The sequence below is a fragment of the Etheostoma cragini genome, chromosome 9 (assembly GCF_013103735.1).
Source record: "Etheostoma cragini isolate CJK2018 chromosome 9, CSU_Ecrag_1.0, whole genome shotgun sequence".
NCBI lineage: Eukaryota > Metazoa > Chordata > Actinopteri > Perciformes > Percidae > Etheostoma > Etheostoma cragini.
This window is the reverse complement of record NC_048415.1, coordinates 20,186,146-20,203,533: the sequence shown is the minus strand read 5'-3', so window position 1 is coordinate 20,203,533 and position 17,388 is coordinate 20,186,146. Positions and strand designations below refer to the sequence as shown.

At 41.0% G+C, this 17,388-nt stretch overlaps 2 protein-coding genes and 1 long non-coding RNA gene across 6 annotated transcripts; 1 reads left to right on the top strand and 2 right to left on the bottom strand.

The window, feature by feature from the left end:
• Positions 1-3,678: 3,678 nt before the first annotated feature.
• LOC117950443 lies at positions 3,679-13,779 on the bottom strand. Its single transcript, XR_004657899.1, has 3 exons — positions 13,677-13,779; positions 7,573-7,577; positions 3,679-3,689 (listed from the first exon to the last, which is right to left on the bottom strand). It is a non-coding gene; the product is annotated as an uncharacterized LOC117950443 (long non-coding RNA).
• Positions 4,987-7,589, bottom strand: mmachc (metabolism of cobalamin associated C). Of its 2 annotated transcripts, XR_004657898.1 has the most exons (6): positions 7,312-7,589; positions 6,726-6,923; positions 6,295-6,447; positions 5,996-6,172; positions 5,296-5,683; positions 4,987-5,126 (listed from the first exon to the last, which is right to left on the bottom strand). XR_004657898.1 is itself a non-coding variant. In XM_034881503.1 (5 exons), exons 1-5 carry the CDS (start codon positions 7,405-7,407, stop codon positions 5,501-5,503), a joined length of 807 nt encoding a protein of 268 aa, XP_034737394.1. In that variant the 5' UTR covers positions 7,408-7,589; the 3' UTR covers positions 5,210-5,500. The 2 variants fall into 2 exon arrangements, 1 of the variants encoding a protein (XP_034737394.1); XM_034881503.1 differs by lacking the exon at positions 4,987-5,126 and having other exon boundaries at positions 5,210-5,683.
• LOC117950439 lies at positions 7,629-17,385 on the top strand. Of its 3 annotated transcripts, XM_034881499.1 has the most exons (13): positions 7,629-7,706; positions 8,441-8,518; positions 8,834-8,876; positions 9,075-9,235; positions 9,369-9,450; positions 11,409-11,592; positions 11,744-11,817; positions 11,948-12,024; positions 12,133-12,233; positions 12,324-12,412; positions 12,497-12,631; positions 14,845-15,037; positions 16,431-17,385. In XM_034881499.1, exons 2-12 carry the CDS (start codon positions 8,453-8,455, stop codon positions 15,015-15,017), a joined length of 1,185 nt encoding a protein of 394 aa, XP_034737390.1. In that variant the 5' UTR covers positions 7,629-7,706; positions 8,441-8,452; the 3' UTR covers positions 15,018-15,037; positions 16,431-17,385. The 3 variants fall into 3 exon arrangements, with proteins under 3 accessions (XP_034737390.1, XP_034737388.1, XP_034737389.1); XM_034881497.1 differs by lacking the exon at positions 16,431-17,385 and having other exon boundaries at positions 14,845-15,838; XM_034881498.1 differs by lacking the exons at positions 7,629-7,706; positions 16,431-17,385 and adding an exon at positions 7,740-8,138 and having other exon boundaries at positions 14,845-15,838.
• Positions 17,386-17,388: the final 3 nt, after the last annotated feature.

Sequence of the window (17,388 nt, the reverse complement as noted above, 5' to 3'; positions counted from 1 at the left end):
CTTACTGTTGGCGTTTTCCACTATATGAACAATGAGCCCTGTCGTGCCTGCTGCACATTATCGAGGGAATGAGGGTCTTCTGTTTGCATGTGGTCTCAGCGGCCAAACTCACATCTTTATGTCTGACACACTAAATAAGCTGTGTGAGAGATGGAGGGGTGAACGAGATCAGAGAAAATTAAGCATTGTGGTAAATAAATTCATGCATGGGATTCAGATTTTGTCATCTTCTAATACATTTGATGCTTTGTTTTTTTCTAGCAAGTTAATAAACGCGCCGAGCGCTTGTGCATGTGTAAAAAAAGGAGGGATTTCTAGTTTAATTGCCTCGGTTGATAATGAGATAATCGGACAGCCCTCTACCCCTCTGTCCTTGGTTGACCACTCATGCTGCCATCCATTGGCCTCCGCAGCCAGAGCCAACATTTTATTGGCTGTGGGGGAAGGGGGGGAATTCTGAGGATGAGGACTAGTTAATTATGCTAATCCATGAAACTGATAAGGAGACAGTTTAAAAAATGTAAAAACACGCACACGCTCTGGGAGTGTGGTTAAAAGGGAGATAGGCTCTGTGAGAAAAATTTTGACTATTTTGTCAGAGTAAGCAGAGAGAGGAAGATCAGGAAATATAGATGGAGAGAGAACAGAATCTTAATGAAGCCTTTTCTTTTTTTCTCATGGATCTCCATCTCCATCATCTCATATTCAGGAACTCAATGTTTCCATTCTCCATTTATTCCTTCAATTTCTAACGCCATAACAGTAATGCTAATGTTAAATTCAAAATTGGACTAAATTCTCTGGATGCTAGACTTTTCCTCCCCCCACTCAGTGCTCAGTTCCTCTGTTGCTGGTATGCTGCTGGCCTTTCCCCTCTCATCTTGTTAACTGATGTCTGTGGGCGGATAACACTGCTTCACTGATCACCAACTCATGACAAACCACTCATCTTTTTCTTTCTTTGACCCGTTTCTTTTTCCTTTCTTTTTATCTCTGCAGTGAGCAGTACCAGCAGTACTTTTAACATCATTTCTCCTACCTATTCTAAACTCCTTTTATTTTACAATTAGCAACCATGCACAGGCTTGTATTGGGTTTACAAGCCCCTATTATGTGGGACCTTTCTCTTTTTATATCTCATTATTACTTAACACTTTGGCAATGTAGTCTTTGTTACACTCATGCCAATTAAGCATATTTAATTCATAAAGTAACTGCCAAATGCAGCATTTACTAATCTCTCTAATCTGTTAAATGTATTGCTTGGGGACTCTTTTGAGGAAACAGTGTATAGTAATGCTGGTAGCCATCTGTGTCCCAAGCCAGAAATTAAAACTGCCTCTGCAGTAACGCAAAAAGTCAGAAACCAGGAGAGCTCGGCAGTACAGCTCAGTCTTCCAGAACTTTTGTTTCACTGTGGAGACAGTTGAGGATACCTAAGGGCTGTGCACCCCTTCTTCTACCCCTAATCCTAGATCAAAATGAGTATTGGGACAGCCCTTACTCTCACGTGGACGCGCAAAACTAGGGGAAGGGGTAAGGGGTAGGGGTAAGATAGAGAAATGAGATTTAGCCTAAACCAAGGGGAAAGAGGGAGCTAGATCATCAGGAGCATCCTCCACTACTACTCCCATTTCTTAGTTCTTCTTTCTCTGACATCCAGCCTAAATGTTCCACCTCTAGAGATCAGTGTATTCCAGGTAAAGCTGGTGAGGCCTGCTATACTCACCTCAGAGTACAAAGCTTACAGCCTTCTCATCAACAACAACAGAAACCTAGAAACCCTGGGAACTACAAGACGGTTGGCTTCTCACTCTGACAGATTTTTTCCCCAAAGAAGAATTATCCCTCCATCTTCCCAATGGCATCAAAGGAGTGAGAAAAGGAGGCACATGATGCAAGAGAGACCGTAAAGAAGATAGAAGGCAAACACTTTCTGTGCCAAATATATGTGCTGTGGTAAACAGCCTGGAAAATGATACCTTAACAACATACCCAATAATATTCTATATACAATATAATTCAATTTCTTAGACTTAAATCTGCTAAAAATGCATCATACCTGTCATTTACAGTGAGGAAAATAAGTGTTTGAACACCCTGCTATTTAGCAAGTTCTCCCACTTAGAAATCATGCAGGGGTCTGAAATTGTCATCGTAGGTGCATTTCCACTGTGAGAGACATAATCTAAAAAAAAAAAAAATCCAGAAAACACTATATATGATTTTGTAACTATTTATTTTTTGATACAGCTGCAAATAAGTATTTGAACACCTTTCTATCAGCTACAATTCTGATCCTCAAAGACCTGTTAGCCTGCCTTCAAAATGTCACTCTCCACTCCATTTATTATCCTAAATTAGATGCACCTGTTTGAGGTTGTTAGCTGCATAAAGACACCTGTCCACCCCATACAATCAGTAAGAATCCAACTACTAACATGGCCAAGACCAAAGAGCTGTCCAAAGACACTAGAGACTAAATTGTTCACCTCCACATGGCTGGAAAGGGCTACGGGGAAATTGCCAAGCAGCTTGGTGAAAAAAGGTCCACTGTTGGAGCAATCATTAGAAAATGGAAGAAACTAAACATGACTTTCAATCTCCCTCGGAGTGGGGCTCCATGCAAGATCTCACCTCGTGGGGTCTCAATGATCCTAAGAAAGGTGAAAAATCAGCCCAGAACTACACGGGAGGAGCTGGTCAATGACATGAAAAGAGCTGGGACAACCGTTTCCAAGGTTACTGTTGGTAATACACCAAGACGTCATGGTTTGAAATCATGCATGGCACGAAAGGTTCCCCTGCTTAAACCAGCACATGTCAAGGCCCGTCTTAAGTTTGCCAGTGACCATTTGGATGATCCAGAGGAGTCATGGGAGAAAGTCATGTGGTCAGATGAGACCAAAATAGAACTTTTAATTCAACTAACGGTGTTTGGAGGAAGAAGAATGATGAGTACCATCCCTACAGTGAAGCATGGGGGGGTAGCATCATGTTTTCGGGGTGTTTTTCTGTACATTGGGACAGGGCGACTGCACTGTATTAAGGAGAGGATGAGAGGATAAGAGCATTGAAGATGGGTCGAGGCTGGGTCTTCCAACATGACAATGACCCGAAGCACACAGCCAGGATAACCAAGGAGTGGCTCTGTAAGAAGCAGATCAAGGTTCTGGCGTGGCCTAGCCAGTCTCCAGACCTAAACCTAATAGAGAATCTTTGGAGGGAGCTCAAACTCTGTGTTTCTCAGCAACAGCCCAGAAACCTGACTGATCTAGAAAAGATCTGTGTGGAAGAGTGGGCCAAAATCCCTTCTGCAGTGTGTGCAAACCTGGTGAAAAACCACAGGAAACGTTTGACCTCTGGAACTGCAAACAAAGGCTACTGTACCAAATATTAACATTAACATTGATTTACTCAGGTGTTCAAATACTTATTTACAGCTGTAAAATACAAATAAATAGTTTTTAAAAAATCATACATTGTGATTTCTGGATTTTTTTTGTTGATTATGTCTCTCACAGTGGACATGCATATACGATGACAATTTTAGACCCCTCCATGATTTCTAAGTGGGAGAACTTGCAAAATGAAAGAGTGTTCAAATACTTATTTTCCTCACTGCAAACATGAATATGTGTATATGAATCTACTTAAAGATAATTAAAAACTAAGTTATTTGTATGTGACTTGTGGTGGGACTGAGAGAAAACTGGCTTCAAAGTGTACACAAAGACAGAGAGAGAGAGAGAGAGAAAGAGAGGTGGGATAGAGCAATAGAGGAGGGGGATAGGGGAGAGATCACTATCTGGGGGAGTGTAATTAACTCTGCCTCTGCCTCTCTGCAGGCCTGCGGCATACTGCTCTAAAATGCTGATTCAGTACACAGATAGAGTAGCACAGAGAGGGAGAAGGGGGTGAGGAGAGGAGGGATGCAGTAAGAAAGAAAGAGAGAAAGAGAGAAGTGGGGTGTTTTAAACTGAACTGTGAAATGAAGCAATTGCTAGCTCAGGGGGACAAAACAAGTCTCAAATGATAAAGTAAACGGTGAAGGCACGAGCAAGAGTGAAGTTAAATTAAAGTAATACTTTTATATATTACTTTAATTTAACTTCTGTTATATAAGATTCACTGAATAGTTACAGAGGGAAATTGGTACACTTTATAATGTGAGGCAGGTTACCAGTGCTTGACTCTGATAACATCTTTAGATGCTTCAGGGACAGCCGTGAAAACGCTCACTCTGTTACCAAGAGAACAGTGACATCTAGGGGTGTAACAGTAGATTTGGCATGCACTGAATTTGCACTGCAGAACTGCTGTTAAGATACAGTTACCTACTTTATTACTGTATCTAACCCCTCACTGCTTGGTGCAGCTGCCCAGTGCAAATGGACTGGTTGTACCTTTGTTAAAATTTAAAAAAGGAAGAAATACATATGATAAACAGAGTATGTCCTGGGTCACAGTGCAATGTGGGGTGCTGATTTACTAACAGAGGGGTTAGTCACAGTTGAAAGTAGTCAGTCTATCATCAGGCCAGGGTGGGGGGGAAGGAGGCAGAAGCAGCTCACATCTATAATGCATCAAGCTCAGTGTCAGGTAAACTGGAGACAAGGACCCAACAATGGAGCCAATAAATACTGCAGAGAGATGAGATGGATCGATGACAAAAATATTTTATTCTTCTTTGCAGTTGTCATTTTACAAATATACAATGCATCATAGGCCGATTGGATTTAAGTAACAATATAGAGGAAATATAAAAAGAACCGATTAATATGACCAACAGTCAGTTTTTAGTTATTTTTCATTATTTAACAAGGAAAAACTGTTGACTCCTATGTATTGAGCTGAAAGCAATAACCTCAAGAGTTGAAAAACAATTAGAGGTAGGTGAAAACATAATGTTGTTGGGTTTTTCTACAATGGGGAAACCATCAAATAAAATCCTTGGAGTCAGAAATGTCTGCATTGTTTATTTTGATGAATTCACTATTAAATAAAATAGAAATAATCTAGAAATGATTAAATAGAAAAAGTGTTTGTCCTCTTTGTGATAAAAAAAAAAAAAATCTGCATGTAAAGATACAAAGTCAAGGATGGCTGGTGATGCCCCTCATGTTGATATTGTGTGAAAAGTGAAAAGTCAAAGTCATTGTTGTTTGTGTGTTACAGTATGACACCAGCAACTAGGATAGAAGGTGCACTCTTTAAAAGATTTGGTTTAAACACCCACACACAAGGTTGCAACAGCAACACTTACGTGTACAAACATTTGAGTATTTTCTGGTTTCCATGAAATGACATGGGAGCTGCTATACTATACTCAGTAGTGTAATCATATGATGAAACCCATCATAAAGCAGTAAATGTTCATGTGAAAAGTCCCTGAAAAGAATCCCTTGTACCTTTAAAAGCTTCCATCAAAACCTTACAAGCGTAGCAGTGGCGGCTTGTGCTCAGAGAGGATATGCAGCACTTCCACACCGCAGCTGTTTCAGCCATGTCCGGTCACCTGGCTCTGAGTGTCCGTGGTCGAATCAGGTTGGTCGCATTCCCTCGGCAGGAAGCCCCAAGTCTTAAGCAGAGCGAACCGCTGAGCAGGAGGAGTGGAAAAGTAGTCCTTCTGTTTCTGAGAGTAGATCTGGACTGGATGGACGATGTCTCTGTAGGTCCAGTCCTAATGACACAACATTTCTCCGATAAACTTAGATTATCATATATTAATTTATAGAATAAAAAATTAAAAAAAAAAAAAACATCAAAACATGAACTGGTACTGTGTTTAATGTTAAGAAAATGTATTTAGAATCAAAAAAGCAATCCAGGTTAAATTAGGACCCACGGGAAAAGAAAACCTCAACAGATGGGGGGGTCTCTTATCTAAAGCCCATCTGTCTGGAGGATTTACGACATGAAGTGGTTTGGCATCCCCTGGTGTCTATTTAATGTGTGTGCCTGAGGTATTCTGGCTCACAGTGAGGTTCTGTACCTGCCAGTGAAAGTTAAAAGCCTCCAGCAGCTGTATCCTGCCCTCTCTTGAAGGCACACAGTCAGGTGGATCGGGCTGCACCATCTCAGAGTCCACCATCACTCCTCCAAACACCAACAGGGCTCTGATGGCAAACCAGCCCCCAAACCTCGGATGCACACACACTCCGAATACCTTCTGCAGGTAACAGAGGGACATGCACAAAACAGCAGACAATAATTGAAACACTGCACTACAAATTATCTATCGCAACTGTTGGAGTTTTATAGACAACAATTCCTTATAATACATAGCGTTACTTTTTCAGCCCAGGGATGGTCTGTGACGTCAGATGGTTGGTAGTAGAAAGTTGCTCCAGACACATGAGCTGCAGTCTGCGCCAAGAACTTTGGCTTCCTGCTGGGCAGCAGCTCGTAGTCATAGCTCACATCCACCTCCTGTCCTGGGAAACACTGCAGGGCAGGGAGAGGAATCAGATATATGTAGGTGTCACAACATAATCATGAAAATAGCTGTAGCTGTAATCCTATCCCTAACTGGAGTTAGGCAACATAATGACATATGGTCTGAGACCATCAACGATTTCCCATTACCGTTTCTAGTCTACTTGAACTAGTCAACTTTTCACTTGAGTTTCCAGACAATTTACTGTATCAAAATCTACTGATATTGTAACATAAAAGTACATATTCAGAAATAGAAAATTGAATACATGATGGCCCGCACCCACCTTAGATACAGCAGAGGAGATGCAGTGTTTAACACACTGGTCTATGGGGTCAGACAGCTTCTGGCAGCCCCTCTCCTCCATGAAGGGCAGGAAGGCTTGTTCAAACATAGCAGGCGTGCTGAGCACCACCATGGCCAGGGTGTCATCTGGGTAAGCCAGGCGTAGGGAGAGAGGCAGCACAGAGTTATACCACCCAACCTGTGGAGATGGTGGGACAGAGGCACACAGCACAGAGTTATACCAACCAACCTGTGGACATGGTGGGACAGAGGCACACAGCACAGAGTTATACCACCCAACCTGTGGACATGGTGGGACAGTGTCACAGGCAGCTAAGGCACACAGCACAGCCAGTAACAAACAGTATCTCTATATAGCATTCAAACTAATTTAGCGGGATTCTTGAAACAATAAACCGGCTGCTGAAATTAAATAATTGTACAACCATAATTATATTTACTGAGTTTTGTTTTTAACTTCCTAGCTAACAGGTAAACAAGTCAAAGTATTAAATTGTATTTCTCACACGTTGAAGCCCTTTTTGCTGTCAAGGCTTCTCACTAGAAAGAAAATAGTGCAACAATACCTTTAGAGGGTAGACTTCAAATCCAACTTTTGCTAAAGAGTCCTTCAACAGTGCTGTTTTACCCGTAACTTCCACATTGGCAGTGGTAGCCGCCATTGTTGCATGTCAACACAAAGCTAAGGCTTGTGGGATACGGTGTTCTTTGGCTAATCAATATCCGAAATTAGGCTAGGCTTGTTTTTTCTGCAATGATTTGACGAAACTAATGCATACAATACATTATACAATGCAGTGTGTTTGGTACAAATTCTACTCTAGCACTTCCTCTATTTTGTGCGAGTAAAGAATACAGTCAATAATTACTACAATACCCAGAAGACCCCTGCGGCACGTCACACGCAATCACGTTACTGTTATGGGCTCCTGGATTTAAAAGTGGAGTCGGAAGGTTTTCTGTGAGTAGCATGTGCTAAGCCAGCTAACATAAACATTTGCATCGTTTTCCTTAAACATTATTTATTCTGTTTTCAGCTACAGATTCTATGTCATATTCAGAAGAAGACATTACTCAGTGTCTAGGAAACAGACAACAATTACTTCGCTAACCATGACAGTAACGTAACGTTGTGAACGCTTTCAAGAAAAAGAACGTGAAGCTGACGCAAACGTTAACAGACACTAGCTTAGGTAAAGGAGAATATTGACTATTCAACGTTTACAAAGACATCTGCGTTATGTTGCCGGGTTAGTGTTTTGCTACATCCCGGCAGAAAGCTTATCGTTATCTACTCAACAAGGTTCCTAAAGCAGGGGGTCGTTCCAATTTAAATCTGTATCTGTTCCTGGACGCTTGAGATATATTCCCTGCTAGCCTGGATATCAATAAAGTAGGTTGAGCTCATTACATTATCAGAAAGCTTGCACCTGGGCTAAATTTATATCCAGGCCTACTGTAATTTAATCTCACACAAAGTATCAGAGCTCTCTACTAGGTTATTAACCTTACCGACAAGCCACAAAACACTTCTAAAGTTACTGTGTCACCATCCCACTGTGGGGTTCTGATGTTGTGACGCCACTGTCAGGCAACAACACGCTGTCTTGCATGGCGTTTCTTTTTATACCAAGGATCAAGAATTAACCGACCGAGATTATTGATGATTGATGCGTTTGATGCACTTCTTTTTAGTTCAACTCCGACATGAACTGGGACAACCAGCTGAGCTCTATCCTGTCAGGAGCAGATAGAAGCGTTGCAAAGATGAGGGTGAGTAGATCCAAATAGCCTTCCCCTTTGTTAGCCTTGCTGGAAATAACCGAAACTAATCATCTAAAGATTGTGTGGTCTAACGGTACATGTAGGCATCATTTTGTTTTGCATCAGTGAAAGGGAGTAGCACATAGGAGAGCTTTCACTATGTGGCCTTGTTGTCTGGTAAATTGTCATAACTGGAGCTATCTGTAGATGGCAGTAAAGCTCCACTAAACTTTTAACAAGGTAATTCAGTTATCTAGATTAAATGTATACTGATAGGGAGAGTTTGGAAATTCCCTGTTTGAAATTCTTTGTATGTTTCCACAGGAGAGACTGACCTCACCAGGGAAATTTGCCAAAGGAGGCAAAGGTGGGTGAAAAGTTTCTGAATATGACTATAAGGGGAAATTACTTGTGTGTGTGTGTGTGTGTGTGTGTAACATCCACCCTTTTAACCGTCACAGTAAAAGGCAGATAAGAATCGGAAGGACAGTGGTTTGAACTCCTTTTTTGATTTTGATTTAAGGCGCTTATGACAAACCTTCCTCACATGCCTCGTCCGCTCCAGATTTTGTTCCAGTGAGGGAGAGGATTCATGATTCAGATTTGGGCTCTCCTGTTCTTCCTCCTCGTGCCCCCCTTCTCCGACAGCCTTCCCCATCCCTCAGTCCATCTGTTCAGTGGGCCGATCTAGCTGCCATCCAGTCGCAGCTCCAGATACAGAGCCAGGTGTGTGAATATTTGTTTAACCGAGCCAGGTGTTCGAGATCAAATAGTTACCACAAAGTAGTCAAATAGTATGTGATGTATAAAAGTGTTGTTGACAGATTTCAGTTTCTTTTCCCCTAATGTGTTTTTAAAGGCAATTGAGTCTCTCACCAAGAAACTCTATGACGTGGAAAGGGAGAGACAGTCTCAACAATGTAACATCCAGACACTACAAGGTAACCTATTGCACCATGACTACTTACCTCCGTTTATACTGGGTCACATTGTCCCCTCAAAAATACAACACCATCATCAACTACTACAACTAGAAGAGAGGCTTTCTGATTAGGATCAACACTGCTTAACTGTCCTCTGGACCCCATAGAGAAAGTGAGGGAGAGGAGGATGTTAGCTAAGCTGACATCCAGCATGGACAACACCTCCCACCCCCTACGTGACACTGTGGGGTCCCTGTGCAGCTCCTTCAGCAGCACACTGATACACCCCCAGTGTAAGAAGGAGAGGTACCGCAGGTCATCCATCCAGGCCGCTGTTAGACTCTACAACACCTGCACTACCTGATAATGTTGTAGTTTCTGTTCCTGTTTTTCAATTACTCTACACACTCTCTGTATATCTTTATTATCTGTATTTATAGTTTTTCGATACAAGTTCTCACTTTTTCATTATATAAGGGAATTTCCCCACTTTGGGATGAATAAAGTATTCTCTAATCTAATCCAATGTGGTCACACCTACACTAAGTTAACAGGTCGCATTTGAAAAATAAACAGAACCTAGTCAAGTTTTTTTTTTTCGAGCTGCTGCATTTCAACACAAATTCATCTTTGACACATAAGCCTGTAGCTTTCAAAATATACTGTATTATTTTATTGGACCGTTAAGTGTGATTAACAAATTAATTTGGTAGTCAAATCCAATTTGAGCTAACCAATTCTTTACAGTCCTTTTGATTTTAAATCTAATTGGTGTCCTCATGTCAACAACTTTTGTATTCTGTCTTTACTTTTGGACCAAGTGTTTTCCTTACCTTCTAACCTCAGTCAAAAACATTTGAGCAAGGCATCTAACAAAATCAGCAAAAAGTGACCAAAAAACACACTTATTAGCTCACCTTTTGTTTTAGCTGTTTTAAGTTTTCATTATCGTAATAAAGACTTTAGATCAGTTGTGTTGTAGCTGAAATGCTATATATACTGAATGTAAATAATTGTAGACAAAAAAGACAAAGCAATCGCGGCCTCTACTGCTACTACTTATGTAATTAGTCTGTTTAAATGGCACACATGGGCATTGCACGATGGCTCAAAACAGAAAAAAAAAATGTCTCCATTTTTAGTTTGGATTAATACACTTTGATCCATTTTCACTATGATTACTGCAGACCTGCCATTTTCATTTTGTTTATCTCAGGGGAGAAGATGGGGAGTGGAACCAGTAGCAGCATTCTCACTGCAACTCAGTCTCAGTGTAGAGGACCATCAGCACTTACAGCTTCACTAGCAAGAGATAGAAACTACCGAGTTTGTCTGACATCATCTTATTTGTTCACGTTAATTATGCTAAGATGTCATATTTTATTCCTTTCTTGTTGTGGTTTGTATTGTACCTCAATTGCACATTGCTTTGACAAATGTGTTTGCTAAATGAATACATGTACCATTATCTATTGATGTATACTGGGGGTGTGCAAAAAAATTCACATTCTTATCTACAGATTCAAAATCGATTCATATACTTCATATTTTTAGTTTCTTTATTTTTTCCCCCGTTTTGTAATGGCGTGCATAATATCACATGGGAAGAGTAACTACATTTACGTGTGAATCGTTTAAAGAAAATTGAGAATCTTTTTTTTGATTCAAAAATTGATTTTGAATCGAATCTTGAGCCTAAAAATCAATACCGAATCGTGACATTTTCTGAATCATGCACCCCCTAATGTGAACAATGATGCCTCATCACTGTTCTAAGTTTGGGATCCTGCTAATGCTCTCTCTCTCTCCCTGCTTTCTCCACTCACTGCCCACCCCTCTTCTGTCTGAAAAAGCCAACTCCACTCGCCAAGGGAGGATTCATTTATAATTAAAGACAATAAATAATTTGGCTTTGTCCTCAAGGCTGCTAAAGGAGAAAAAAAACCTTCTTCACAGTAACATCTCTTCTTTTCCAGAGGAGGTTTGCAGGCTGCGTGAGGAGCTGAGGGAGAGGGAAAGCGAGAGGGCAGATTCGAGGAGGGGACAAAGTCCAGGAGCAGAGAGAAGGATGGAGCAGTGGAGGAGAGAGGTTGGACGTGAGCTGAGCAGTCTGCGGGGACACATCACCAGAGCCACGTCGCTAGGCAACCTGGAGGAGAGGTGAATCAGGGGTGGAGCTTGGGGGAGGGGGGTGTAACTGCAATCCAAACTGATGGTAGGTGTCTGGGTCACATTTTCTGTTCGGTTATGAAAAATAAAGAAATAACAAAACGGTTTCATCACCACTTTTCTGCCTTTTTTGTCTTTACAGTTTCAGCTCAAAGCTCCGCAGAGAGGAGCTGGAACACCTGCGGAGAGAGGTGGACCAACTGAAAGCACAACTGAGTGAGCGTACACACACACACACAGTACATCATGCCCTCTCATTGATTTGGCACCCTATGCTGGCTTCCAAAGCAAAGGCAAGCACAGTCTTGTTCAAAATGTCGGCTCTTTCTACTTTTTCTCTCAACAGGGCGACAGGGGGAGGATGTGTTCCTCCTGCAGACAGAGGCCAGAGAGACCAGGAGACAGTATGAACACAGCTGCAAGGTACACACATGCACACACACATTGTATCACGCAGGTTATGTTTGCTTCTGCATGTGTGTTTTTGTATTCTTTCAGATCGTTAACCTTTCTTTTGTGTGCTCTGATCAGACACTGGAGGAGCTGACAGACAGCTACAGAACTCACAGCACTGATCTGGCAAAGACTGTCTCTCAGTATTCTCACACACAGCAAGAGGTCCGCCAGATCAGGTACGTGCGTGGAGAGTGTGCGTGCACGTGTGCGTGTATGTTTGCCTTTCTGTCACTAAGCGTACCTTGCAATTATTTTCTTTACAACAGAACAACTGTGTCAGAGCTGAAGGAGGAGGTCAGGAGACTTCTTCTCAAAGAATGTCAACCAACACCTTTGCAGTCAGCACACACATCAGGCAAGTCTCTGTCCTTCTTTGGCTCTCTCACACACATACACATACACACCATGATATTTAAACGTGTCTTATTATTTGATTCAGGGGCATCTCTGCTCCCTGGCAGCCACAGTAGAGGGGCCAGAGTTGACGAGGCAGACTCTGACTCCGAAGACTTTAGCCCGACCCCGAGCCTAGCCGAGGTCAGCTCAGATGATCTGTCATGGCTGGAAGACCCTGGTAAGGATGAATGTTTTCTGAATTAAAAAGAAAAAAAAGAACCCTAAGCATGGTTGCCTAGTAGCGCTGCAAAATATTTAATCTAATTTATGTTATTTATTGTTATTGCAACATCAACTTGCGCAATAATCATATTGTGAAAGGCCGCAAAGTATCTTTAAAGGCACTTGATTGACTGGTTGAAAGAAAATATCAACAGAAAACTGCTCTTCAAAATGTAACTGTCATTCTTTTTTTATAGTGGTGCCTCTTGTATATTTAATTCAATCTTCAAATTTGTTCAATAAAAGACTGTTGTAAATGATTCCCTTTAATTTCCTTTTAAATTCAACAAGCAATTTGTTGTATTTGAGCAGAACACTGAAAGCTGCAGAACTGAGGAACTTTAAGTACACCGTTTGTTTATCGCAAGTAATATTTGTATTGTGACCTTCAACAATATTGCATATTTTGCTCATATTTTGGAGCCCTATTGCCTTACGCATCTACAGGTACTAAAGTACAGCGTGCTGAGTCATCAACAACACCATGTGTTTCCATTGTATCATTTTCATAAGCCTTCTGTCCACCAGCAGTACAAGTGCACCAACATGTTCTGACATTTGGATCACACGCTCCAACCAAGAGGGAATGTTACTCATGGCACCAGATGGACACAGACTGATGGCAGTTTTAGCAAGATGGGACGTGTAGTTTCCCCTCCTGTGCCTCTCCCACACATCTGGCTCAACCTTCACTCTGATTCCTCTCAGTAGCTCTGACTCAGCACTCCCCTGTGTCTGCCGTTTCAGCACACACTTAGGTAAAGGAATAGCTTGGCAGTTCGGGAAATATACTCATATTTCTCAAACTGCCGTGCTATACATATTCGTCTCTTGCCGAGAGTCCGACGAGAGGATCGATACCACTTTCTCTTCTAGAGTTTCTGCTAGTTGCCTTTCAGCCTCACGGTGACGGCGGGAATCCAGGAAGAAGTAATCCTGCACATAGTCCCAGTAAAACTATCAGGTTTTTACCCCTTACACTGCTAGGTGGGTTTTGTTACCCAGTGGTGGGAGAAGTATTCCGATCCTTTTACTGAAGTAAAAGTACTGATACCACACTGTAAAAGTACTCTTTTACAAGTAAGTCCTGCATTGAAAATGTTACTTTAAAAAAGTATGTATCATCAAGAAAATGTGCTTAAACTATTTATAGTAAAAGCAGAAAAAAAATCCATCAAAACTGTTCTGTCAATCAACTAAGTGTTTAATCTGCTAATCCTTACATTGTACATTGTCGGGCAGTTAATTTTACAATAAAACATAGTTTTGAATTTTTGTGTGCAAAAATCTTAATTTGTTATGTAAGTAGTCTGTAAAGATCTTAGATTAATGTAGAGTAAAAAGTACAGTATTTTTCTCTGAAATGTAGTGGAGTAGAAGTAGAAAGTGGCATCGAAAAGAAAAGACTCAACTAAAGTACAAGTACCACAAATTTGTAGTCAACTACAGTACTTGAGTAAATGTACTCAGTTACATCCCACCACTGTTGTTACCTTTGGACAGAGCCAGCTGTTTCCAGACTTTATTCCTAACTAAGAACTGTCTGCTGGCTGTTGCTTCATTTTTTAACTATTCCTTTTAAAAGTATCGCTATAGGGCGTTCCATGATGAAGACAGAGAAGTGAAAGAGACTAGAACTAAAGAAAATGTCCAAAAAGAGTTATAAAAGAATAGTGAGGAATGTAAACTAGAGATGTACAGCACCATTGTGAGCAAGTTTGTAGACCCACCGTATTCTTCCATCTGCAGATAAAGCGGTAAAGCTCTCATTTCCTCTCAACAGTTCCTGCAAAGCCAGTGATTGCTTAGGAAATTTGGAACCCTGTGTGTATGTGTGCATGCACGTCTCACCCCTGAGACTTACTGTAACAGAGGGTTGATGTTCCCGGATGAGATTAAGATCTCTGCTTGCTCTAAATGTTTCCCAGAGTGATTTGGGCCCATGAAACCAGGCTAATTTGACAATTGTATCCGCACACACACACACACACACAGACACAAACACGCAGGCACACAATACGAATGGTACACAGTTGTTAAGGGAAAACATTTGAATGTCTTCCAGACTAATCCTTGAAGAGGCACTTAGTTACACAACCACACACACACACACACACACACACGCACACAAACAAAGTAACGCTCTTCTCTTCTCTTCACCTCTGCCAGCTCATCATCAGAAGCCACGAGTGCGTCTGAGCGTTCAGTCCAGACGGAGCGACTTTGCTGGTTCGGGATCAGATTTGGAGGAAGAGGATGACAATGAAGGTGATGGGGATGATCTCCTTGATGAAGAATTGAACCCAGATTTTGGATCTGCCCTAAGTCTTAATGACCTCTGATCTTTTTTTTTAATAAGGTGGTCTCTGTAATTCCCTTGGGGTGATTTAGCAAAATGAAGACTTTTCCTGATCAGCACAGATTTAGTTTCTCTTCTCTTACAGTTACAGAACTATTCTCAAAAAAGCAGAACCTTTGAAAGTAGACACAGTCAGGATAACATAGGGCTTATATCCATTGTAGACTCAATAGAGAGGAAACAAAGGATGGCAAACAGCAGACTTGGCATGGCAACACAGGCACATACAAATAACAAGTAATTAAGTTATCCAACTTAATTTTATTACTGTTGCTTAGATGTGTGATGCATACTTCAAGCCAGTGTGGAAACTTTCTTTTAGTGAGGGGAATTCTCAAATGCTATTTTTAAACACGTTGTTTGTAAGAATACCAGAAGTGTTAGGGAACTCGGGTCGGATCATGCACGACTTCTTTTGAATTTGATTTTCTATTGGTTGTTTGATTATTCTGTAAACTGTCTGGTCCCGTGTGACACTCCCAGACTCCTGCTGCTGAGTATTCTGGGTCAAACCACCGAAAGAGTCAGCATTGTTTGCTCTCAGTCTGGTTAGTGATATCTGCTAGATGCAGAGGACTGTGATAGCCACAAATCCTCTTTTAAATAAGCCGCAGTAATTGCCCCCACATGCACACACTGGCTGGGTGCTGGGAACAAACTGAGGAGACAAGCAGCTGTTTAAGCAAGATTCTTTGTGAGAGGTTCTCAATCACAATCAGTTTTCCTTACGGTGGATAGCCTTGTGCCTGCACAATGGCATTTTTTGTAGATCGCTTTATTTTTTACTGTAACTTTGACTGATTTCACTTTTGGCCACGGAATTTTGAAATCGTTCACCACCCAATGGATACTGAGCTTTACATTTTTTGCCACACCCTCTGCTCCCATGTTGCAAGTCACTGAAGATGAATTATGGGTCCCGCCAGAGTGAAACACAGAAGCACTGTTATTGGTCCGCTAAACCGCAAGGTTTGGTTTCAGGCAGAAGATTTAAAAATGGTTATGTTTACAGTTGTTATGATTACAGATTGTTGGGGTTAAGTGTATTTCAATGTAGTTTAGTTCATCTCTGCTTATACCGTCTGTGGGACCCATGAAAAAAGCTCTGATCCGATCTGAAGAGCCCACAGTACGCTTATATTGCCTTAAGTCTGCATTTTTTAATTAATTCATTTATTTAACTTTAATTTCATTATTATGCATCTTGGCCACCTTTGATGGTAATGGTACAGTAATACATCACAGTAAGCTTTAAAGTTCATGTGATCATGTATTCTATGTAAGCTAAACTCTTCAGTGTTGCAGAGTTATGAATATATATATATATGTATATATATATATATATATATATATGGCCTTTTGTTCCTGACATAATGCACAATGAATTATGTCAGAGAAATCTGACGAGGATTGGGTTTTGATTCCCGGTAATGCAGCTGAAGTGAAGACAAAGAGGAATAAAATAAAAAATTAAACATTCACATTACCACCCTAACTGCTTTTCTTTATATACAGTAGTTCCTTTTAGGCTGTCATGTCAGACACGAGTCACACTGTCTCAGGCTTAGTGTCAAGCTGTTAAATATTTCAGCATTCAGACACCCCCCATCGAGGATCCCAGACCACATTGCAGACTCAAAGGGAAGCTGATAGGCAGGTTAGGTGTTCAGTGGGGTGTGGGTATGGAGGCTTGGGTGGTGAAATTGACTACAGACACTATCTAGTTCATATAATGAGACAAATTGTCTCACTGGTCAATAAAAGACTTTTTGGAAAACAGTAAATGGCACAGAGCAGTACGTAACAGTTTTTAAAGAGCCCTCTTCTAACACCCTCTCCTTGTATAGCTGTTAATATTGTGGTCAAAGAGAGATTTAATGGAGAAAAGGCTCATTTATTTGTTATTGTGGCCAGATAAGGGCTGATGAATCAGACCCTTGTACTGCACTTGAATTGCATTTGCCAAGTATTTTGCAGTGGCGCTGCAGTAATGCAGTGCACTGATTTATTCATTGAAAGTCTGTGAGAAAATGTTTTGTTTTTGTCTCCAACAATAAAAGCCAGTGTGAAAGTTTAACAAGAGGAGCTGGAGTTTCTGTTGTTGCTTCTACCAGTGTTGTGTTCTGATGGCGCTTTTGTTTGTTGGTCCTGCTGTCAAAGAACAGTTTATAACAAATTAGATCGCAAATGTAGAGGATGGTTTCAAAACACCTTTAATCATAAAACACCAACAGTCAATATTCCACATCTGGCGGCAAAGCTTCATTATGCATTTACTTACAATTTAAAACAGTAATATCAGAAATCCAAGTGTACAATTTAGAACTGGATGTACAGACGGGTGACAAAAGAAA